The 26,476-nt window shown below is 38.8% G+C and overlaps 1 protein-coding gene across 1 annotated transcript in view; it reads right to left on the reverse strand.

Moving 5' to 3' along the window:
- The window catches only part of SNTB2 (syntrophin beta 2), a 118,621-nt gene that overhangs the window by 22,412 nt on the left and 69,733 nt on the right, over positions 1-26,476 (reverse strand). The window contains exons 3-4 of the mRNA XM_036273837.1: positions 21,427-21,637; positions 11,374-11,516 (exon numbers count right to left, since the gene is read on the reverse strand). Coding sequence (XP_036129730.1) covers positions 11,374-11,516; positions 21,427-21,637 — 354 coding nt within the window. The remainder of the gene's footprint in view (positions 1-11,373; positions 11,517-21,426; positions 21,638-26,476) is intronic.

Below are 26,476 nucleotides of genomic sequence, written 5' to 3' on the forward strand. Positions count from 1 at the left end.
CTCATGGAATGAGTTAGGAAGTATTGCCTCTGCTCTTATCCTCTGAAAGAGATTCTATGAAATTTCTTCCTTAAATGTTTGGTAAAATTCACCAGGGAACTCATCTGCGTCTGGTGCTGTTTTGGAAGACCTTACAGTTTTCACAAATATTAAGTCAAAATTAATCTTAGATCTAAATGTAAAATGCAAAAGTATAACATTTCTGTAAGACACCTTGAAAGAAAGTGTAGGTGATCTAAAATAATACACTAAAAGCACGATCCATGGCCTGGCCAGTGTGGTTCAGTGGACTGAGTGGTCTCCCATGGACTGAGAGGTCCTGGTTCGATTCCTGGTCAGGGCACGTGCCTGGGCTGCAGGCTTGATTCCTAGTAGGGGGCATGCAGGAGGCAGCCAATCAATGTTTCTCTCTCACATACATAGATATTTCTATCTCTCTCTTCCCCTCTCTAAACAATCAATAAATATATAAAGAAAAAATAAGTAAATAAAAGCACAATCCATGAAAGAGAATATCAGTAAGTTGGACTTCCTCAAGTAAAAACTTCTGCTCTTTGAAGGACATGGATAAAAGAATGAAAAGACAAGCCACAGAATAGAAGAAAAAAATATGAAAAACATATATCTGATAAATGACTGGTATCCAAAATATACACAGAACTCTTAAAACTCAACAACCAAAAAACAAAAAAACTCAGTTTAAAAATGGGCAAAATAACTCACTTCTTGTTATATAGCCAAAAGAATTGAAATCAGGCTCTTGAGGAGATATTTCAAGCCCACGTTTGCTGAAGCATTATCCACAATAACCAAGAAGTGGAAACAACCTAAATGTCTACTGAAGCATGGATGGCTAAAGAAAATGTAGTGTCACCCTGGCCGGGTTGGCTCAGCAGTTAGAGCATCAGCCTGCGGACCAAAGAGTCGCAGGTTCAATTCCGGTCAACAGCACGTACCTCGGTTGTGGTTTGTCCCTGGCCCTGGTCAGTGTCATGTGGGAAGCAACCAGTTGATGTATCCCTCTCCCACTGATGTTTCTCTCTCTTTCCCTCCCTCCCACTCTATCTGAATATAAATAGAAAAATATTCTCAGATGATGATTAAAAAAAAAGAAAGAAAATGTGGTGTCAACATACAATAGAATACTATTAAGTCTTAAAAAGAAGGAAATTCTGTCATATACTACAACACAGATGAACCTTAAGGACACTATGCTAAGTAAAATAAAGTCAGTCACAAAACAACAAACACCACATGACTCCAGTTATAAGAGGTATCCAAAATAATCAAACTCAGAGAAATAGAAAGTAGAGTGTGGTTACCAGAGACTGGGTTGGATGGGGAAATGGAGTCTCAGTTTTGTAATATTAGAAAGCTTGCCCGGCTGGTGTGGCTCAGTGGTTGAGCGTTGACCCATGCACCAAGAGGTTGCCGGTTTGATTCCTGGTCAGGGCACATGTCCAGGTTGTGGGCCAAATCCCCTGTTGGGGGCATGCAGAAGGCAGCCAATCAATGTTCTCTCTCACTGATGTTTCTGTCTCTCTCTCCCTCTCCATTTCTCTCTCTAGGGTCAATAAAGAAATAAAAAGAATAGGAAGCTCTAGTAATCTGTTGTGCAACAATGTATATATAGTTAACATTAGTACTGTTGTACACTTAAAAATAGTTAAGGTGGTAAATATAAATATAATTTAAAAAATCTTTGGAGTTAACAATACTGAAAAAAAAAAAGGGAAAAAGATCTGAACAACCACCTCATCAAAGATGATATATAGATGGAAAATAAGCACATGAAAAGGTTTTTCTATTAAGTAAATAGAAAAGAATACAGGAAGAACAGGTTTGTCAGAGAAACACAAGATTTGTTTTTAGAAATACTAAGTCTAGGATAGGTATTAGATACTAGGTTTGTCCCCAGGAAACTAAAAACATATGTTAGCACAAAAACTTGTTCACTAATGTTCACAGAAGTATTATTTATAATAGCCAAAAAGTAGAAATAACCCAAATGTCCATTGACTGATGAATGGATAAACAAAATGTGGTATACCCAAACAATGGAATATTATTCAACCATAAAAAATAATGAAGTTGTGATACCTGCTACATGGGTGAACCTTGAAGACATAAAATGTATGATTCCATTTATATGGAATAGGCAAATCCATAGACAGAAAGTAAATCTGTGGTTGCCTAGGGCAGGGGGAGGGGAAAAGAAGGAGTGACTGCTAATGGGTAAGGAGTTTCTTTTTGAGGTGATTAAAGTGGCCTAATATTGATTGTGGTGATGGTTGTACAACTCTGTGAACATACTAAAAATCATTAAGCTTTACACTTTCAATGGGTGAATCATATGGTATGCATATTATATCTCAATGAAACTGCTAAAAAAACAACAACAGTGATGTAAGTACACATGTGGAAAAAATAAAGAGGAAAGTAATTTTCCTTAGGGTCATTAAACTATTCAACATTTTGTTTCATGACAACCACTTAATACAGTTCAATTTATTCACTTCTAAATATATTTCCCTATGTTTAAGAAATTCCAAGTAGATCATATAACAGAACAAACATACTTCCTCACTTAATGGAAATCCAGAAGACAATGTTTTCCATACAGAATTTAAAAACACTTGGCTGAGAAATGTACAGCAAAGAGAGAAATAAAATAGCTATTGGTTTCATAGTAGGCTGTAAATTTATAATATTTTTCTACACATTTGTTGATTCCTTCCTTCACTCCTCTAACAACAATCTGAGCAAGAACACATCTAAGAGCAAATGGACGCTCCTTTACATCTCCTTTAGTTGTCAGGGAGTCACTATTGGTTTAGCTACAAGGCAAGAGTGTCTCTCTCAAAGAAAAGCAATTTCTTCCAATCCACCAACTGGTTGGCCAAGATAATTACTATAGTTCTCAATCCTGGCTGTACACTAAAATCACCTGGTGCATAGCTTTTAAAAATGACTGATGCCTGGTTCACATCTTCAAATATTCAGATTTAACTGGTCTAGGGTGGGGCCCAGACAATCTTATTTTATTAACATTTTTCCAGATGGTTCAAGTGTGTAGCCACAGTTGAGAATCATGAAACTAGTAGTTTGCCAACTTTTTGGTCTGAGTACCCTTCTACCCTCTTAAAAACGACTGAGTACTCTAAGATGCTTTTGTTTATATTGGTTATATTTATTGATATTTACTATAATTAGAAATTAAAACCAAGAAATTTAAAAATATATATTAATTCATTTAGAAATAAAAGTAAACCTGTTATATGTTAACGTAAATAACTTATTTTTATTAAAATATTTTCCAAAACAAAATAATTTAATGTGAAGAGTGGCATTGTTTTAAATTTTTTACAAATCTCTTTAATATCCAGCTCAATGAAAGATAGTTGAATTCTTATATTTGCTCTACATTCTGTTGCAATATGTAGTTGAAGTAAATGAAGAAACCCCAGACTTGCACAGTATGTAGTTAAAAAAGGAAGTATTTCAGCCTGGCTGGTGTGACTCAGTGGTTGAGCATGCACCAAGAGGTTGCCAGTTCGATTCCTGGTCAGGGCACATGACCAGGTTTTGGGCTCGATCCTTAGTAGGGAACACGCAGGAGGCAGTAGATCGATGTTTCTCTCTCACATCAATGTTTCTATCTCTTTCTCCCTTCCTTTCTCTCTAAAAAATCAATAAAAACATACTTTAAAAAAATCCACTGCCCTGGCTGGTTTGGCTCAGCGGTTGGAGCGTCGGCCTGCGGACCAGAGAGTCCCGGGTTCGGTTCCTGATAAGGGCACTCACCAAGAAAAAAAAAAAATCCACTAATTGCCCTGGCCAGTTTGGTTCAGTGGTTTGAGCGTTGGCCCGTGGACCAAAGGGTCTCGGTTTGATTCCCATTCAAGGGACCTTGTCTGGGCACGTGCAGGAGGCAACCACTGGATATGTCTCATATCAGTATTTCTCTCTCTCCCTCCTTCTCTTCCACTCTATCTAAAAACCAATGGAAAAATATCTTCCAGTGAAGATTAACAATAAATAAATAAATAAACCCACTGGTTCTGTCCTGGCTAGTGTGGCTCAGTGGTTGGAGCATTGGTCCTCGCACTGAAGGGTTGAGGGTTCAATTCCCAGTCAAGAGCATGTACCTAGGTTGTAGATGCAATTCCTGGCCCTGGTTGTGGTGCGTGTAACTGGTGGATATGTCTCTTTCACTTCAAGGTTTCTGTTTCTCTCTCTCTGTCCCTTTCACTCTCTAAAAATCAATGGAAAAAATACCCTCAGGTGAGGATTACCAAAAACAAACAAACAAACAAAAATCCATTAGTGTTTCTTGCACTTTGAATGGATCTTTTTTATACACCTGCATGATTTTGTAACTCATTTATTGGTCACTTGGCAAATATTTTTTCACTGAGCTATGCAGATTTCCAAATGTTTAAAGAATCTCATTAAACAATATCAAAAAGTCACATTTGATAATACCGCTACTGATCTCATCAGAAAATTCTTTAGGTATTGAGAAGCTGTCAACTCAGTGACAGATACAAGTTTTCCAGAGTTCTAATTTTTGTTTGAAAGCTAGAATTTTATAATTGGCAACAAATACTATCAGTGTTTTTCTTAAGTGACAAAGTCATTTTGGTCATTTTAGAGAAAAATGTCTGACAAATAACCAAGTCTGACTAACCATAGTTTGTCAGAGAGTTGTTATTTCAAGTAAAAAATGACGTTTCCATGAAAAACACAGGTAGTTCAGCTCATAACTCAAATATACATGTGCTTTTCTTTTGAGAAAACTGTCATACTTCAGAGAATATTTAAAAGATAAATATTCAAGGACTGAGAGTGAATTAAACTAAATTTTTACTGCTTTAACAAAGACATTTTGAAGTTAAACTGGCATCCTTCCCAAGGCCATACAGTTTGGTGCAAACTGCCTTGATTCATGCTAAGACACTAGCAATTTTACCAACCCTCAGTGAAAATGTCAACAGTGAAAAAAAGCAAATTATGTCTTAGTAATAGTTTTGAACTCATAGATTCCCCTGAAGAGGAACTCCCCAGAGGTCCATGAAAGAAGACTTTGAGAACCATCTCACTGAGCTGATTCCCAGAGAACCAATATGCCACTTAAACATTAGCTATTTCAGCAAGAGTTAAATAAGTTTCAAAATTACTCTACATATGATCCACGTAAGACAGAGCATGGGGAAAGTGACAGGGTGTAGCCTACCATATTCAGTTTGATTGTTAATCCCAAGTCAGACATTAAAAAATATAAAGTCTAAGAGAATTTTTCCTACAGATCTGGTTATGAAATATTTGGCAGAGAGAATCTAATGCAAACCAGCTGCTGGAGTCTTGCTGGTTAGCACACACCGCCAAAAGGCTCCTATTAGTGGGAAGGCCAGATGAGCTCATGCAAAGGCGTTTTAGCAGCTTTTGCCCCATAAATCCCATAAGCACACCACCACTCCCTTTTCCACACTGTAAAGTAGTCACACTTTCTTTGGATCTTTTTCTACTCCAGTCAAGAAAGCTATTGGAAAAGACAACAAAATGCACATTCTGCAAAATCCATAGGACCTTTAAAATCATTGTGTTCTTCTACCTCTATTATGTATCTGGCTTTAATCTCAAGAGATGCATAAAATAAAAATAAAATAAATAAAAATCCTCTTCATTTACCACTTTCATGGTTTAGTTAATTCTTCACCAGCCTGAAATATCAGCTATTAAGTAAACATACACACATACACAGAGTCTTGGTTTCTAAGAATAAGGTACATGCAAGCCAATATAAATGATAACATGTTAATTATACCACTCTAATACAGTGATACCTCGGTTCTCGAACGCCTCGGATTTCGACCAAATCGGTATTCGACCAGGAGATTCGAGAAACTTTTGTCTTGGAATCCGAACAAATATTTGGAACTCGAACTTCCGAGATGAGCCGAGTTGAGCCGAATGGCGTTCATTCGGCCCAGCGCGCCTTGCTTGCGTCATCAGTGTGAGTGCAGAGAGAGAGTCACGCTTTGTGGAGTCACGCTTTGTGGAGAGAGTCACGCTTTACACTGAATTTAACCCTTAGACATACTGTACACTTTTATTTCTTGTTGAGACTTATGTTTTTCTACATATTATATACAAATTAGGCCAGTAAATAGGCATTTTCTGGGGCTTGGAACGAATTAATCCAGTTTCCATTATTTCCTATTGGGTTTCATTGCTTCGGTTCTCGAACAATTTGGTTCTCGACCGTCCTCCTGGAACGAATTATGTTCGAGAACCGAGGTATCACTGTAATGGTCTTTGATTTTTGACTATTTTTGGTAGATAATCAAAAGTCCTTAATTTATTTTTTCTTCCCCATGTGTTTATGCTATCTTTTTTTAAATCCATTCATAACATGTTACAAAGTATTAGACAGAATTAGTGAAAAGTAAACATTCAGCCCTTCCTCATTATTCATATAAATCTCAAACCTTCTCTTTTCCCCACACTAAAAAAAGATAAGCACACCATTTTCTGGCCTTGCATTTCTTTGTAGTATACCTCTTGGTCTGGTTCCATCTCCTGGCCTCTCTCAGTGGCTATACTCTTCCCACTCTGGGAGGCAGAGGATGGTTAAGTCCCACTTAATTCTATCATGCAATGACTTAAAGCAATTCCACCTGGCGGACATGGCCACATGGAAAAACTAAACCTCTCATTTGCCTGTCATTTTTGCTCCTAATCCACTGGTACTTCCTGAACAAGGAATTGAGAATCCCTGCTGTTACATTAATTAAACTTAGTTCAGGGAGCTACAGCTCCCACCCATTTAATTAATGGCCAAATGGCCAATTTCAATGTGCATGTCTAGGTTGATACAAATAATATATTTGAATTCCTCCAATTTAATATGAAACTTTCACTACTAGAAAACTGTAGAACTGAGACTCACTTTTAACAATGGTCAAATTAAACCAACTATACTTTTATATATAGACTTCATTGACATTATCACTTAATAATAAATTATTATTATCATTAAAGCAGCTAACAATGTGTCAGGTACCACTGTAGACATTTTACAAGTATTAAGTCATTTATTTATTTATTTAGAAAGAGAGAGACAGACACATTGATGTGAGAATGTTTCAGCTGCCTCCTGCACAACCCCCCACTGGGGATAGAGCCTGTAACCCGAGCATGTGTCCTGATCAGGAACTGAATTGGGACCTCTCAGTCCATGGGACAATGCCCAATCTACTAAGCCACACCGGCTGGGCATGTATTAACTCATTTAATACTCACACCTGCCATATCTCATTAGGGTCCATTAGGGTTTCATTAACATATGAAAATCTGTAGTTCAGTACCATGCTCCCAGTTGCCTACTAGAAGTGGCAGAATAGAGATTCAAATTCCGGTTTATTAAGGATTGGCCTCAGTCCCTTCTTTTAAATCGTCTTTTTTAAAAAAAATTATAACATATTTATTAAGATATAATTCACAGGGGGGGTGGGAGTGGGAAGGAGGGGGTCAATTGGGAAATGGGGGACAATACTTTTAACAATAAAAAAAAATCACATACCATACACTTTACCCATTTAAAGTGTACAGTTCAATGGATTTTAGGGTATTCAGAGTTATGCAACCATCACCAACCACATTCAATTTTAGCACATTTTCATTACTCCCAATAGAAATCCTATTGATTTCTAATGACTCATTAGCAGTCATTCCTTGTTTCTCCCACTCCCCTTTCCCCACTCCTGGCAATGACTAATCTTTCTGTCTCTATAGATCTGCGTATTCTGGACATTTTACAAATGGAATCATATAACATATGGTCTTTTGTGTCCTTTCACTTAGCATAATGTTTTCAAGATTAATCCATGTTGCAGAGTTATCAAAACCTTATTCTTTTTTATTACCGAACAATATTCTATTGTCTAGATATACCATATTTTGTTTTTCCATTCGTTAGTTGATGGATACTTGGGTTGTTTCCACTGTTTGGGTTTTATGAATAATGCTGTTATAAACATTCATGTATAAGTTTTTGGGTGGACATAAGTTTTCATTTCTCTTGGGTATACAACATAGGAGTGGTGACTCAATGTTTATCATTTTTGTTTGTTTTTTTGTTTTTTATCCTCACCCAAGGACATTTTTCCATTTTTTGTTCAGATAGAGTGGGAGGGAGGGAGGCGGGGGGGTGGGGGCAGAGAGAGAGAGAGAGAGAGAAACACCGATGTAAATAGGATACATCGAGTGGTTGCCATCCACACGACCCAACCAGGCTAGGGACAAACTGCTACCGAGGTACATGCCCTTAGCGGGAACTGAACCCGGGTCTCTCTGGACCGCAGGCCGACGCTCTAACTGCTGAGCCAAACCGGCCAGGGCCAATGTTTATCCTTTTGAGGAACTGCCAGACTGTTTGCCACATCAAATGCAGTGTTTTACATTCCCACCAGCACGGTATGAGGGTTCCATTTCCTTCACATCCTAGTCTACACTTATTATTAACTGTCTTTTTAATTATAGCCATCTTAATGGGTGGGAAGTGGTATCTCAATGTGTTTTCAATTTGCATTTCCCTGATGGCTAATTATGTTGAGCATCTCTTTTTTTTATCCTCACCCGAGGACATTTTTCAATATTTTGTTCAGATAGCATGGGAGGGAGAGAGAGAGAGAAACATCGACGTGAAAGGGACACATCGAGTGGTTGCCACCTGCACAGCCCAACCAGGGCTGGGGACTAACTGCAACCGAGGTACGTGCCCTTAGTGGGAACTGAACCTGGGTCTCTCTGGTCCACAGGCTGACGCTCCAACTGCTGAGCCAAACCAGCCAGGGCTGTTGAGCACCTTTTTATGGGCTTATTATCTGTTTATATAGCTTCTTTGGACAAATGTCTATTCAGATCATTTTCCCATTTTTTAATTAGGTAACTTATCTTTTTAATATTGAGTTGTAAGAGTTCTTTAGACATTTCTAGATACAAGTCCAAAATTACATATATGATTTGAAAATATTTTTCTACCATTCTTTGGGTTGTCTTTTCACTTCCTTGGTTTTTTTTTTTTTTTTTTTGCTTTTCACTTTCTTGATGGTGACATTTGAAGCACAAAAATTTTTAAATTTTGATGAAGTCCAATTGACTTTTTTTTCTCTTCTTGCTTAGGTCTCTGGTGTCACAGCTAAGAAAGCTCTGCCTAAGCCAAGGTCATAAAGATCTACTCCTGTTATAGTTTTAATTCTTAAATCTTATTTATATCTTTTCTCTAGTTGCAAATTAATACCACACTGATAGTACAAACACAACCACCCCATTTCCTTTTTTTCTAAGCCCAGTCTAGTCTATGGCCAGAAATGATTTGTTCATGGGACTGTAATTTCTAAAATTAAACAAAGGCTCACCTATTAGATGTCACCGGTTTCTGTTCCATCCCTCCAGTGACATACAGTTAAGGAAATGTCTAAGGATAAAATACCCTCCTTGCATTTTATGATGATAAATAGAGAATAAGCTTTTTCCACGAAATTTAAACTTAAGAGATCTCTACAGTCATATTCATAAGCTCTAACTCTTTGGAAAATAAAAATGTAATCACTCTACTTATATCTACTGAGACACATCCACATGTTTTCAAAGGATTCCTGTCATGTTCCCAATGTCACCATATAACTTAAGTAATAGAATTGACCTCAACTAAGATTTATTGACAGCCTGCTATATGCAAAGCATTACGGGAAGTGCTGAGATGACTAAATCACAGTTCTTGACCTCAAGGTTATAATTTAGTGGGGATTAAAAAAACAGAGACAGCCCTGGCCGGTTTGGCTCAGCGGTTAGAGCGTCGGCCTGCGGTCCTGAGAGACCTGGGTTCGGTTCCCGCTAAGGGCGCGTACCTCGGTTGCAGTTTGTCCCCGGCCCTGGGGGTGGCAGCCACTCGATGTGTCCCTTTCACATCGATGTTTCTCTCTCTCTCTCTGTTCCTCTCTCTCCCTCCCGCTCTACCTGAACAAAAAACAAAACAAAAAAAATGTCCTCGGGTGAGGAAAAAAAAAAAAAAAAAAAAACAGAGACAGAGAAACTGATGGTTAGATTCAGTCTTCTTGCAGGACCCTTATATTCTGAAGAAATTAATGAGGGCACACCTCTCTAATTCTGAGGCTCAACAAACCCCTTATTTCTTTGCTATGATCTAGGTGCTCCAGCTCTAAATTACAGAGAAACTCCTGAAAAGTTATGTAAAACTTATATTTTTATTTTAAAAAATTATATATGTAAGGGAACTTGGCAAGTTGAAGGAAACCCTATATAACATGAAAGTTCTTGTATGTAAAGAATACCCTTCCTCACATGAATCTTTGCTCAAAGCAGGATCTATTCCCTGTGGGACATACCAGATGGTTTCATCATTTAGCTTTTTTGACTACCAAATACTTTTCTGTGGGATTCCTTTTTAACGTGTAGTTTTTTAGTTACATCAAAACCTGATTCTTTTTTTAAGCTCCAATAAAAGTGAATGTGAATATGTTTTTTAGTTTTACACTACATAACTAGTTTCCAGTTATCTCAAGACATATTGGCACCAAAATCTACATTTCTCTGTTCTTTGTGCTTCCAACTCTCCACTCTGACATGCTAGAAACATCCTGTTGCTTTAGGTCGAATCAATGTTTATTTGATGGAATCAAAATTATGTGCTCTTATACCAGAAAGAGAAATTGAAGAATATTTTGGCTGAGTTGTGTGGTTTATCCACAGTACCACATTATGGTCTAAATGATTTCATTACTTAGTCAAAAGGTTACCACAATTTCAGTGGTTTTCTAGTCACAGTCAATAAAGTAAAGGAAAAAAACAACAACACTATTTACTTATATTCATGACTAAGCAAGTCTTGAAGGGAGCAGTTATGAAGCTGTTTCAACAACTTAAAAAATGCACACAAAAATACAAATGAGCCCTGGCCGGTTTGGTTCAGTGGTTAGAGCAATGGCCCTTGGAGCAGAGTCTAGAGTTCAATTCCAGTCAAGGGCACGTACCTTAGTTTTTGTTCGATCCTGGCCCTGGTTTGGGTCTTTCAGGAGGCAACCAATCAATGTGTCTCTCTCTCTCCCTCCCTCCCTCCCTCCCACTCTATATTAAAATTGGTGGCAAAATGTCCTTGGGTGAATGACAGAAACCATTTATTCTGAGCTGGGAGATGCAAAACAATCAATAAGGTTGTGAAAGAAAAGTTTTTGTTTAAATCAACTACATCAGCTACTTAAATTCACTTTAGGCACCTAAGATAATACCTTCATTTTAAAATTCTTTAGAAGATTGAGAGTAGGATATTTTTTTTGTCTTTTATCTTACCTTGTGGCAACAAGAGGGTAGCTGTGACATGGTGATGCCCAGGCATCCCTTGTCCATGGCATACAGTCATAAAGCAGCAAATCCTTCTCAGTCACTGCCATGAGAACAGGTCTCCACTGTTGTCTTCCACCATCTAGTTTTGCCTGTTACAATGGTGAAATCCAGAAAGCAGAGCTAACTATAACAATATGTAATTGTACAAGTCCCTTCAGTGATGGTCTAACATAACAGGTCTCCATTTAGTTTCCCCATCCATATACTCTAAACATCAGTATTTTTCAAAAATGTTTTATAAGAAATATATTTTACATTACAGCCCAACACACACATATACAAATTAGTGAATTAAAAATTTTCTAAAACCATACAATCCCTATATTTTACGCAGTGTACTCTGATAATTTCTTCTTCTTTTTTTTTTTATCCTCACCTGAGGACATTTTTTCATTTTTTGTACAGACAGAGTGGGAGGGAGAGAGAGGAAGAGAGAGAGAGGGAAACATCGATGTGAAAGGGAAAAGGGACACATCGAATGGCTGCCACCCGCACGACCAACCAGGGCCGGGGACAAACCGCAACCGATGTACACGTCCTTAGCGGGAACTGAACCCGGGTCTCTCCGGACCGCAGGCGGACGCTCTAACCACTGAGCCAAACCGGCCAGGGCAATTTCTTCTTTTTTTAAATCTGATGACCTGCTATGCTATATTTTGGTAAACGCTCCTATGAAGTGTTATAAAAGATTTCTCTATTATACTTAGGAAGTTTATTTCAGTTTCAAATGTACTACTGCATTTACTTGCATAAAGTTCAGTTATCTCTGTGAAGGTTTTAAAATGTAGGAAAACAACCACTGTTTATTCATAATGTCAAAGATCCAAGGCCCAAAAGCAAAAGACTATATTCAAGAAAAGCTCTGATATCATCAAAACATTTGCCCTCATGTCCCTGGTCAGGTAGCTTAGTTGGTTAGAATGTCAACTCGATATGCCAAAGTTGCAAGTTTGATTCCCCGGTCAGAGCACATACAAGAATCAACCAATGAATGCATTAATAAGTGGAATGACAAATAGATGTTTCTCTTTCTCTCTAAAATCAATCAGTAAATAAATTTTATTATTATTATTTTTATCCTCACCCGAGGAAATTTATCTTCAGATGGCGTGGAGGGAGAGAGGGAGGAAGAAAGAGAAACATTGATGTGAAAGAGACACCTCAACTGGCTGCTACCCACATGAGCACAACCGGGGCCGGGGACAAACTGCAACTGTGGTACATGCCCTTAGCCGGAACTGAACTCAGGTCTCTTTGGTCTGTGGGCCGACGCTCTAACCTCTGAGCCAAACCGACCAGAGCTATTATTATTTTTTTATTTTAATAATTTTTCTTTATTGATTTTATTTTCTTTATTTATTTTAAGGTTAATACCATCCTTTTATTTTCCAATCCTCACCTGAGGACATTTTTTTTTTTCTATTTATCTTCAGATAGAGTGGGAAGGAAGGGGAGAGAGAGAGAGACACATTGATATGCGAGGGACACATCGACTGGCTGCCTCTTGCAGGACCCAGACCAGTGCCAGGGACAAACTGCAACCAAAGTACATGCCCTTGACCGGAATTAAACCTGAGACTCATTGGTCCACAGGCCAACACTCTAACTGCTGAGCCAAACCAGCCAGGGCTTTATTGATTATAGAGAGTGAGGGAGGGAGAGGGAGAGGGAGAGAGAGAGAGAGAAACATCAATGAGAGAGAACATTGACTGGCTGTCTTCTGCATGCCCCCCACTGGGGATCGGGCCCACAACCTGGGCATGTGCCCTGACCGGGAATCAAACCAGCAACCTTTTTGTGCATGGGTCGACACTTAACCACTGAGCCACACCAGTCAGGCAGTAAATAAATTAAAAAAATATTTTTGCTCTCCTGAGATAAAATCTTTGAGCAGACAATGTTTAACAACGGTGTATTTTAACACTGATCTTTCAGCTCACTATCATCACAGTGATGGATGACTTCAAGGAGAATCCAAATTGATGGATCATTTGTCTCTTAAAGAGTTGTCTCAGAGCCACTTTATTTTCTCCTCCTTAATGACTTCTAAAGGCAATTTGGACATGTTAGAGCACCTTAAGAATCTATCTATAATCTGAAAAGTGGCCAAAGTGGTTCTATTCTGTGTTACAACATCTAACACCCAGACTCTTTTCTCCTAGCTAGAGCCCCCAGATGATTCCAGGAGTGGGAAATGAATTTCACCCAGTGAAGTGATTCTTGTTTTACCGTGTGCTGAAAGCACACAATATATGACTTGACTTTGAGAATTCAAACAAAGTATTGTAGACATAATTATACTTTTCTTATTAGTGAAACCAAGTTTTCTATGACTCTATTAGTCCATGGGTAACTCTGTAATATCTAGAGGGAGAATATCATCTCTAAAGAGGTTCTCTGGATTCTTACATTTTTGGGTCACAGGTACCCCAAAGGATTTCTAGTTTATGTGCACTATTAAGTCTTTGTCTCTGAGGTTGTTATGGATAATATTTCAATAGGGAAAACAATGTAAAATCTATCTTCCCAAAGGGTTAAAATGATAATCTGATTTTTTAAAAAGTAATTATTCCCCAGGTTGTACGAAGTGATTTTTAAAAAATTTTGTTTTTAAATCCTCACTTGAGGGTATTTTTCCATTTATCTTCAGACAGAGTGGGTGGGAGGGAGAGAGGGAGAGAGAAAAAAAGACAGAAACATTGATGTGAGAGAGACACATCGATTGGCTACCTCCTCCATGACCCCTACCAGGGCCGGTGACTGAATTGCAACCAAGGTATGTGCTCTTGATTGGAACTAGACCCGAGACTCTGGTTCACAGGCCAACGCTCCAACGACTGAGCCAAACCAGCCAGGGCTAAAAATATGTGTTTTTTTTTATCCTCACCCAAGGACATTTTTTGATATTTTGATCAGATAGAGTGGGAGGGAGGGAGAGAGAGAGAAACATTGACGTGAAAGGGACACATCGAGTGTTTGCCACCCACACAACCCAACCAGGGCTGGGGACAAACTGCAACCGAGGTACGTGCCCTTAGCGGAAACCGAACCCAGGTCTCTTGGGACTGCAGGCCGATGCTCTAACCGCTGAGCCAAACTGGCCAGGGCTAAAAGTATGTTTTTATTAATTTTTTAGAGAGGGAGAGGGAGAGAGAAATAGAAACATTGATCAGCTGCCTCCTGCACGCCACTACTGGGTATCGAGCCTACAACCCAGGCATGTGCCCTGACCAGGAATCAAACTAGTGACCTCTTGGTGTGTGGAACGATAATCAATCTATAGAGCCACACAGGCTGGGTTAAGAAAGTGATTTTGAAGGCTAGATCAGAGTATATAAATTTGGAAAACTTAAATTAAAAGTATTTCTTCCCAAGGAAGATATTTTAGGCTCTAAAGCAGTGGTTCTCAACCTTCCTAATGCTGCGACCCTTTAATACAGTTTCTCATGTTGTGGTGACCCCCAACCATAAAATTATTTTCGTTGCTACTTCGTAACTGTAATTTTGCTACTGTTATGTCTTAGGCGACCCCTGTGAAAGAGTCATTCGACCCCCAAAGGGGTCGTGACCCACAGGTTGAGAACCGCTGCTCTAAAGAAAAACTGCTAATGTAATTGAAGTAATTTCAAGAGAGAACTTTTTGTTCAATAAAGAATTTTATTTTATTTTATTTTTGATATGTGCCCCTAGCGGGAACCGAACCCAGGACCCTCTGGTCCGCAGGCCGATGCTCCAACCACTGAGCCAAACTGGCCAGGGCTCAATAAAGAATTTTATTTTATTTTATTTATTTATTTATTTTTTTAATCCTCACCCGAGGACACTTTTCCATTTTTTGTACAGATAGAGTGGGAGGGAGAGAGAGGAAGGGAGAGAGAGAGAGAAACATCGACGTGAAGGGACACATCGAGTGGCTGCCACCCGCACGACCAACCAGGGCCGGGGACAAACTGCAACCGAAGTACGTGCCCTTAGCGGGAATCGAACCCGGGTCTCTCCGGACCGCAGGCCGACGCTCTAACCGCTGAGCCAAACTGGCCAGGGCTCAATAAAGAATTTTAAAAAGTGTTTATTCTTTAGCTCTCTTGAATCTTTAGTTTTTGGAGAATATCTTTTCCCTCTTCTACTTCACTGGAGAAAAATGAAACCTCAATTTAAGTCATTCTGTTTGCCTTAACTTATAAAGATACTATTTGCTTTTACTGGAGTCAAATGCTGCCTCCTATATATAGCATGTGTTTTGGGTTGTGGTATCAGTGCAAGCAAGCCTTAGGGCTCCCCTATTGAGGTTTGGCTGAAGAAAAAAGAGACATTAATGTTAGGGTTCTGGTTTGCTTGTGTTTCAACACCCACACATCCATATGCATGCATACACTCTGGCCAAATTAAGAGCCTTCTCCAAACTTTATTTTCTAATAAATAGAGTTGGACAGCACTAAAGAGGAAAAAATACTTATATTTATTACTCATTCCCTAAACCTCTTAATCTTATAAGTATTTTGACAAGTGATATACTTCTATTCTTCATTTTTATAATATAAAATACAGAGCAAACATTAAATAAACCACTTTACTAATACTAATTTGAGTCTTTACACATTTGAGGAATTATCAGGGACCGAGTAAGAACTGTGGGAACAAAGCTTTCTTTGGCTGCCTTGGTTTTTCTAAACTATACTCAAATGCTTAAAAATACTGGTTTTACACATAATACATGTTCCCCATTTGGTACACTTAAAGAAAATCCCTTTTAATAATATAACCAACTAAAAGGTAAACTATCAGTCACATAAAAATCAGTATCAACAGAGGACAGAAGTCCCTAAGCATAGAACAGATTATCAGTTACCAAATATCTGAATTATAGGTTTTCCCTGTTTTAAGCAAACTCAATTTATGACAATGTGAAATAACAGAAAAAGATAAATTAAGGAGAAATCATTTAAAGTTAAATGATATTTTCTTAATTTATTTGCCCTAAATAATTATCTTTTCTAAGTGCAAATGAAATGGTTTTATTTATATGTAAGCTTTCAGGTGATGGACCACTTGCCAAAAGAAATGCTTACCTATACTAAACAGATTCCATGATCTGAAATTATCTTGGCCATCTTCACACTCATAAACACTCTTATAGTCAGAAAAGGCTTTGGCATTTAGTTAGTCCAATCTTTATCAGATATAGAAGCTCATAATACCTCTGAGAAATGGTACCCAATCTAGCTTGAACACCTTATTCTGAAAGTGGTATTTAATTTGGGTAACCCAATCAACTATCTCAGAAAAGTGAAAATCAAGAATATTTTAGGAACAGTGTTTTGAATTAGTTCAGTGGTACTATTTTTAAAGTGGTTGAAACTTTTCTTCTTAGTACTATTCCCTAAAACTAAAGTTGTGTTCTGAGACAAGATTTTTAATTAGCAACTTGTTTGCTTGCTCTTTGAATGTATATACAAAGAAAAAAACTACTGAGCATCTACTATACACAAAGCATGATGCTAAGTTCTCTGGTGGCAATAAAGGTTTGGAAAAAGTGTGCTCCCATCTTCCAAGAGCTCACAAATGAGTGGAGGAAACACACATAATACGGTCCATAAAGGACATACTGTGATGAATTGGTGGCTTTATTTTTCTCCCTTCTACTTGTCCGTATGTAGCATAAACCATATTAAGTTCACTTTTTTGTTGTTGTTAATCCTCACCCGAGGGTATTTTTCCATTGATTTTTAGATAAAGTGGAAGGGAGGGAGGGAGAGAGAGAGAAACATCAATGTAAGAGAGACACATCGATCGGTTGCCTCCTGCACAACTCTGACTGGGATCAGGGACCAAACCTTCAACCCAGGTATGTGCCCTTGACTGAGAATCAAACCCATTATCCTTGGATCCGTGGGCTGACACTCTAACCACTGAGCCAAACTGGCCAGGGCTTAAGTTCACTTTAAAAGTCTGACAACTCGCATACATTGCTGGGAATCTAAATTAATTCAAGCATGAGAGAAGGCAATTTGGCAGTATTTATCAAAATTACAAATGCATATACCCCTTGTGGTAATTTAAAAATATGTCAACAGCCCTGGCTGATTTGGCTCAGCAGTTAGAGCATCGACCCATGGACCAAAGAGTCACGGGTTTGATTCCAGTCAAGGGCATGTACCTTGGTTGTGGTTCAGTCCCCGGCCCTGGCTGGGGTTGTATGGGAGGTAACCAACTGATGTGTCTCTCTTACATCAAGGTTTTTCTCTGTCTCTCTCCCTCCCTCCCCTCATAGTCTATCTGAAGATAAATGGAAAAATAACCTAGGATGAGTATTAAAAATTTTTTAAATGTCCACAAATTCTTTACTACTCTTCCCTTTAAAAGGTGAAACCCTTGGGTGTCGGCTGGATAGACTCAGTAGCTTGATTCTAATGAAAAGAATAAAGCAGAAGAGACTAGGTCATAAGGCACAATAGCTTCCATCTCATTCTCTCTCTCAGATCACTCACTTTGGGGAAAACCACTAGTCATGAGAACATTCAAACAGCCCTGTATGGCAAAGAACTGAGGATTTCTGCAACAGGCAGCAAGGAACTGAGGCCTCCTGTCCACAGCCATGTGAATGAATCATGTTGGAGGTGGACCTGCCAACCCTGGTCAAGCCCTTAGATGACTGCCACCCTGGCTGACAGTTTGACTACAACTTCATGAGGGATCATGGCCAGAACCACTGAGTCAAACTGTAACAAGATTCCTGATCCTTAGAACTATGTACGGTAAATGTTTGTTATTTTAAAGCCACTATGTCTGGGGGTAATTTGTTATATAGCAATATGTAATTAATATACCCTTTGACTCAGCACTTCTAGCAATTTATGCTACAGATACAGAAATACCCGTACTCTGAACTGTCATTATCCAACTTCAGGAATTGATACAAATTTTTGGATACGTTCCTTTCTAACCAAAGTTTTACTACTCACTAACACAAACTTAAGAACCAAATATATGTCCAGCCAGTATAGCTCAGTGGTTGAGCGTCGACCCATGCACCAAGAGGTCACCAGTTTGATTCCTTGCCAGGACACATGCCCAGGTTGTGGGCCTGATCCCCAGTGGGTGGCATACAGGACGCAGCCAACTGATGTTCTGTCTCATTGATGTTTCTATTTCTCTCTCCCTCTCACTTACTCTCTCACTAAAATCTATAAAGCAGGGGGTGGGGGACACCAAATATATTCAGATATGTGGGTTCCCTAGTTATCTGATCTATCTGAACTTGGGAACCAGAGTTTAGATAGCACATGTAAAAACGGACCGACTACGAGGTTATTCATTGAAGCATCAATTGTATAAAAAAAATTTTTTTTTCTTCATTGATTTTAGAGGGAGAGGGAGAGATGGAAACATGGAGAGAGAACATCGATTGGCCGCCTCCTGCATGCCCCCCACTGGGGATCAGGCCCACAACCTGGCCATGTGTCCTGACCGGGAATTGAACTGGTGACCTCTTGATGGCGCATGGGTCGATGTTCAACCACTGAGCTACACTGGCTGAACTTAATTTTATTTATTTATTTATTAATTAATTTATTCATTCATTCATTTATTTTTTTTATCCTCACCCGAGGACATTTTTCCATTTTTTTGTTCAGGTAGAGTGGGAGGGAGAGAGAGGAACAGAGAGAGAGAGAGAAACATCGATGTGAAAGGAACACATCGAGTGGCTGCCACCCGCACAACCGACCAGGGCTGGGGACAAACTGCAACCGAGGTACGCGCCCTTAGCGGGAACCGAACCCGGGTCTCTCAGGACCGCAGGCCGACGCTCTAACCGCTGAGCCAAACCGGCCAGGGCCATTCATTTATTTTTAACTCATCTTTATTGTCTTTTTTTTATCCTCACCCAAGGACATTTTTCCATCTTTTGTTCAGATAGAGTGGGAGGGAGAGAGAGGAAGAGAGAGAGAGAGAAAAAAACATCGATGTGAAAGGAACACATCGAGTGGCTGCCACCCGCACGACCAACCAGGGCCGGGGACAAACTGCAACCGAGGTACGTGCCCTTAGCGGGAACTGAACCAGGGTCTCTCTGGACCGCAGGCTGATGCTCTAACTGCTGAGCCAAACCGGCTAGGGCTCTCATCTTTATTGTTGAATGTATTACAGATGTTCCCCCCTTTTTTCCCCATTGACCCCCCTCTTCCTCAATCCCACCCCCTCATTCCTTCTCCACACTATTGTCATGGGTGTCCTTTGGTTATGCATATATGCATAGAAGTTCTTTGGTTTATCTCATCCTGCCCTCCCTCTCCATTTCTCTTTGAGTTAACCTCTTAACTCTTTATTCTGATTTTTGAACCACGTGAATATGTTACCTTTTAAAAATCATGAAGATTTCTAATAATGCTGAAGGCACAAAACAATTACCACTCAATCAAATTTTTCAACTAGCACATAAAAAAAAACTGATAAACATAATTAAAATACTAAAACTTTCAGAAGTCATAAGTACTTATACCATGATTTTCACTAGTTTCTTCTCTATTTAGTTATTCTAATTATGCTTCCTAGAAATGATCACAGTACTAATTCTATGTCCTAATTTATTATAATTATTATTTGAAATGTTCATAAAATTTCAGAGCTGAAAAAAAATAGATTAGTGGAGTTTAAAAATGGTCTATGACACAGTCACTGAAAGCTACCAAACAAAATTGCCAGGCCTCACAATAGTTCTACCACCTTTGAGGTGGAAAGGTATGAGGCCAGACCTGGGAAACTGTCCTTAAAACAAAACAAAACAAAACAAAACAAAACAAAACAAAACAAAACAAAACAAAACAGTCTGCTGGTGTGGCTCAGTGGTTGAACACTGACCCATGTACCAAGAGGTTGCTGGTTCAATTCCAGGTCAGGGCACATGTCCAGGTTGTGGGCCTGATCCCTGGTGGGGGATGGGGCATGAAGGAGGCAGCCAATCAGTGTTCTCTTTCATGATGTTTTCTATCTCTCCCTCTCCCTTCCTCTCTCTCTCTAAGATCAATAAAGAAAAAATATTATAAAACAAACAAAAAACAAAACCACCCTGGGCTGATAACTGACAAAGTCCCTGGCCCCTTGTACACACATAAGGGATCCAGAATTTAAAGAGATGAGGGAACTTTAAAAAATATCTAAAACCAGTGAAAAACAGAACTAGCACTTGAACCCAAAATTCACTTTTCATTTTTCAACTCTTTTCTGGTCCAGCTGACAGTGAAAGACCCAAAAGGAAAAGTATGTATCATAACACTGCATAGAACTTTTAGTCTCCCTTATGTCAAACTTGGATTAAGTTCGTCCTTTCCCTTCAGCTAATATCCACTTAGGTTTTCTTGTTTCTCTTCTCTTCATTTTTCAGTTGTGGAAGACATCTGTCTAATGGCTTGTAAAATATTTTGTATATTTTATACTTTTCCCAGAGCAGGGGAGTAAGCCTGCTGCCCCTGAAACTCTGTTAACAGACTAGAACAGGGGTTGGGAAACTATGACCTGTGGGCTAAATGCAGCCTACTACTGGTTTTTATAAATAAAGTTTTACTGAAACACAACCACACCTATTCATTTTCATATTGTCTATGACTGTTTTATTGCTACAATGGCAAACTCAAGTAGTTGTGACACTATCTGGCCCTTTGCAGTAACAGTTTGCTGATCCTGTTCTAAAATCATGAAAAGTATTCTCTGTCATTAAGAACAGAGATGACAGATAATAACCTCTTTTTAGTTATGTAGTGATGATTATTATCATGAAGGTCAGTTCTTCTGGTGCAGGTGATAATTAGCAACAAATTGCTAAAAGGTAGAGAGGAGAAACAAAAGATGTGCAAGCTAATATCTAGGACCCGACTATATGATCAATAATACAGATACAAGGAATTTGCAAGCCAGATGTCCAGAACCTGACTGCATGATACATATGAAATGGGGGAACCATCCTGGCTCTGATTGGCAACCCTGTCCTACCTCCCAGCCTACCTGTTCTGCCAGCCAGGCAATGTGCTTGACCTCCTTGCTGCCTCCTGCTGTACTGGTTGCACCAAGCATGGCATTGAGTTCAGCCAACACCTGTGGGAGGAGAGCCATTATGTTGGTGTGGATAGCTACGAACCAGGAGTGTGCAGTGGCTGTATCCTTGCAGCGTAGGATCAACGTGTTTCTGCTATCAGGTGAATGTAGCTCTATCAATCTGTGTGGGGGAAAAAAAAGTGAGCTAGATCAGAAGTCATCAAACCTGCCAGGGTTTAACATACATTACTGGAAATCTATTTAAATTTTACATTCCAGAATAGAGATGCTTTCTCTTAATCCCGTAGAGTCCAGTTCCAGAGAAAACCACATATGGAAAGATAATCATCAGAAAGACTAACTGTTGGGTCTCTTGTTTCAATGTGTTAATGTAATAACCTAAGATGAGGGAACCTGCTGTATAGTCTTTAACAGAACACTCCACTTTGCCTTAATTTCCATGTCAAAGAAATAGAAAACACACCCAGCTGGAGTGGCTCAGTGGATTGAGCATAGACCATGGACTGAGAGGTCCCAGTTCAATTCCTGGTCAGGGCACCCGCCCAGGTTGTGGGCTCCATCCCAGTAGGGGGCGTGCAGGAGGCAGCCGATCAATGTTTCTCTTTTACATCAATGTTTCTATCTCACATCAATGTTTTTATCTCTCTCTCCCTTCCTCTCTCTCTCTTAAAAAAAAAAAAAAAGAAAAAGCACGCTTGTTGAATCTGATAGGCACATTGTAAAGAAGGAATTGGTATTTAAAAAAAATACTTAGATAATACCTTATAAAATATCATTATAAGGTATTGCTAGGTAAATAAAACCCACTGCCAAACAGTGAACAAAAATTTCCACTATGTAAAATAAAGGAAAAAGGAAACAGTTGAAGAATATGATTCCTTACAAAAATTTACAACTGTTTTTTAGTGTCTGGGTAACATCATATGATTAAATCATCCACTGACTCAGTAGAAAAACAGTTAAGAGATTTTCAACTCTGTGACTATTATTTGTTAATGCTCAACTGAGAACAATATATATACTTCAAAAGTAACCTTTAGGAATTAGGTAAAATTTTTAAAAAGTACATTAAACAAATCTAAAAAAAATTATTTTTCTTTATTGATTTTAAAGAGAGAAAGGGTGAGAGAGAGAGAGAGAGAGAAACATCAATGAGAAAGAACATCAACTGGCTGCCTCCTGCATGCCCCCAACTGGGGATCAGGCCCACAACCTGAGCATGTGCCCCAACCAGGATTCGAACTGGTGACTTCTTGGTGCATGGGTCAACACTCAATCATTGAGCCACACTGGCCAGGCAAACAAATTCTTCATATAGCAATTTATTAGGTATTGTTTTGTGTTTTGGCTGACGTTTATGTCAAGATGAATTTAAAAAGTCAAATAAATAAGTGACTAACATATACATACTACTGTGTTCTAACAGTTTTTTCGAAATGGAAAATGCTCTTAGAAGTGTTTTTCATAGTAGGCTAGAAACTGACAAATTGCCATTGATCAAGAGATCCGTTTATTCTTTCACCTTTCTAAATACAGTTTTTGTTGCCTTGAAGCACTATAATCAGATACTATACCTCCTGTCAAAGATAAGCAGTTTACACGTACACTGTACGTCTGCCTTGAAGCTTTCATCCCTTTCTTTCACCAAATATTTTATTTAAAAAAAAAAAAAATATATATATATTTTATTGATTTTTAGAGAAAGGAAGGAAGAAGAAGAGAGAGATAGAAACATCGATGAGAGAGAACATTTATTGACCACCTCCAGCAGGTCCCCCACTGGGGATCGGGCCCACAACCTAGACATGTGTCCTGACCAGGAAAAGAACCAGTGACCTCCTGGTGCACGGGTCGATGCTCAACCACTGAGCCACACTGGCCAGACAAGTTTTAATAATTTTTTGTTTATTTGAGTACCAGTCCTTTGATATGTATTTTACAAAGATTTTCTTCTGGTCTGTAGCTTGTCTTTTCATTCTCTAATGGTGTGTGCTGGTTAATTTCATGTGTCTACTTTTTGTTTGTTTGTTTTCAATCCTCACCCGAGGATATTTTTCCATTGATTTTCAGAGAGAGTGAAAAGGAGGTAGGGAGGGAGAGAGAAACATCAACGTGAGAGAGACACATCAATTGGTTGCCTCCTGAACGACCCCGGGGTTGGGGATCAAACCTGCAACCCAGGTAGGTGCCCTTGACCAGGAATCAAACCCATGACCCTTTGGTCTGAGGGCCGACACCCTAACTGCTGAGCCAAACCAGCCAGGGCTTTATGTGTCATCCTTGACTAAAGGATGCCCAGATTAATGGTAGGTAAAACATTATTTCTGTGTCTGTGAGGGTGTTCCTGGAAGACATTAGCACTTGAACCAGTAGACTAAGTAAAGTGGCCCTCATCAACTTGGATGGGTACCATCCAATTGATCAAGGGCATAAACAGAACAAAAAGGTGGAAGAAGGGCAAATTTGCTGTCTCCTTGAGTTAGGACATTTATCTTTTGTCCTTGCACACTGGCACCCCTAATTCGTGGGCCTTTGAACTCAGACTGAATTATACCACTGGCTTTCCTGTTTCTCCAACTTGTAGACAGCAGATGGGACTTCTTGGACTCTATTATTGCATGAGCCTATTCCTATAATTAATAAATCCATCCAACCATCTTTCCTATTACTCTGTTTCTCTGGAGAACCTTAATACACGGTGTCTTTTACAGAGCAGAAGTTAATTTTAATAAAGGTAAATTTATCAGTTTTTTTCTTTTATGTACTGTGATGTTGGTGTTATATCTGAGAAGTCATTAGCAACCTTTAAAGGGGATTTTTTAAAAGCATAATCCTACAAGCTCAGGGAGAACAGAAGAGGAGCAACCACAAAATTTTGGAAACTGACAAGCAGACAGAGGAATAAAATGACTTATTAGACCTAAGAAAAGTGGGGAGAGTCAAATCTTAGCCAATCCATGTTGTAGAATCCCATAGAGGCTGGGGAATTGGAGACACTAGTTACCTCTGGAACTGGGAGTAAAGCACACAGCTAAAATAGAGAGGCTGGCTGAAAGTCTGTTTCAGCATTCCCCACACCCAGACACCAGTGACTAGCCTACCCTCAAACCAGCAAGATTCAAACCCACTCTCATCACACCTAACTGGGTGAAAGAGCCAGTGATGGATATCCTTACTTCAGACCCTCTAAAGGGCTAATTGTTTTCTATAGGGGATAATTATTTCCACCTGGTTGCTTTGGCACTGTAATCAGCTTAACATCCTTTAGATAGTCGTAAAACTATAACAAGAAATTTCTTTCACTCCTCCTCTTGGCCTACTTAGCACTACAGATAGGAATCAGTTCATCCTTTTCTGGGCACAAAACGTTCACCTTCTGAAAAGGCCTTTTTACCTCATACAGTTCCTGGGACAGTCTCTCAGACACATCTCTAACACAATCTAAATAAATTCTGAAAATCCTAAAGACCCTAGTTATTAATAACTGGAAGAATGGAAAGTAAGTTTGTTATAAAATAAAACTAAACCTGATTAATAAGGACCACTAGGTTGGAAAAAGATGTAAATTAGTTCCCAGGCCAGGATCACCAATTTTTCATGAAAAGAGAAATTTTGCAGTATTTTTTAAAAAAGAGATTATGAAAAAAAAATCCAAAAATGTAACAAAGGGATTATGAAATAGCAAATTAAAAGAAACAGAAAAGCCTGGCCATTGTGGCTCAGTGGTTGAGCATCGACCCATGCACCAAGAGTTTGCCAGTTCGATTTCCGGTCAGGGCACATGTCCAGGTTGTGGGCCAAATCCCCAGTGGGGGCATGCAGGAGGTGGCCAATCGATGTTCTCTCTCATCGATGTTTCTATCTCTTTTTTCCTCTTCCTTCCTCTCTCTCTAAAATCAATAAAGGAAAAAACAAAAAGAAACAGAAAAAAAAAAAACCCAAATCCTGATCGTTCTTGGATCCAGAAGAATCTGCTTTCAAGAGGAAGTCCCTATACCTGATAAAGGGGAAAAAGTATTTCCTAAAGCCTATTGCTGTTTAAAAAAAAAAATTCATATGAAAACTCTAACAAAAATTTGAAGGCAGTTTGCCAGTAATTGTTTGGGTCCACGGGAGAGAGGAGGAAATAGCTACAGTGTGAAGAGTTTTGGCTTCTAGTCAAACCACTGAGGATTTCCTGAGAAATGCAATTCCATTTTGATCATCTGAGTCAAATCAATGTTTAGGTACACAGAAGCATAGGATTCTGTAAAACTAGCCTGAGTATTTCTTCTATTTAGTAGTCTTTGACATAACTTATGTGTTAAATTTAGTAATCATATTGTTTTATATGTCATAAAGCCAAAATTAACCTTTCACATGGAAAACAGCCAATGTGAAGATAAACAAGACATTGTGAACCAGCTCAAAGGAAAGAGATCTACATTTCCAAAAAGCAGTGTTTAAGAACACCTTGTCCTTGCTAAACTCCACACTGCCTACAATGCTGTTTGTTAAGGAATGGGCTCATGTTCTCTCCCTGAACTTCATCATTATTTATTTAGCTTTCACTTTCCAGAATGAACTGTTTATAACTATCAGAAGCATCTAGTGAGGTCTTGAGAACTCAAGGTAGAGGAAGAGAACAGGCTTCCTCCTTCTCCTTACTTACTCATTCTGATGGTCAGCACTTTTTTTTTTAGCCCTGGATAGTAAATATGAAACTAAATAAAAGTAGTAAAGCAGAAGAAAAGAATGCTTCCCTTTCATGTCAAATAAGTTTTTCATTTAGAAGGTGAAAGATAAACCATAAAGAGATTCCTACATACCCACCAGTATAGTTAATATTAAAAAGACAAAAAAAACTAACATCACCAATGTTGTTGAGTGTGTGAAGCAACAGAAACTCACCTACATTGTTGGAGGGAATGTAAAATGGCACAACCACTTTGGGGAAAAGTCTGGCAGTTTTATTTTTTATTTTTATTTATTATTATTATGATGATGATGATGATGATGT

The sequence above is a fragment of the Molossus molossus genome, unplaced genomic scaffold, assembly GCF_014108415.1.
Source record: "Molossus molossus isolate mMolMol1 unplaced genomic scaffold, mMolMol1.p scaffold_m16_p_21, whole genome shotgun sequence".
NCBI lineage: Eukaryota > Metazoa > Chordata > Mammalia > Chiroptera > Molossidae > Molossus > Molossus molossus.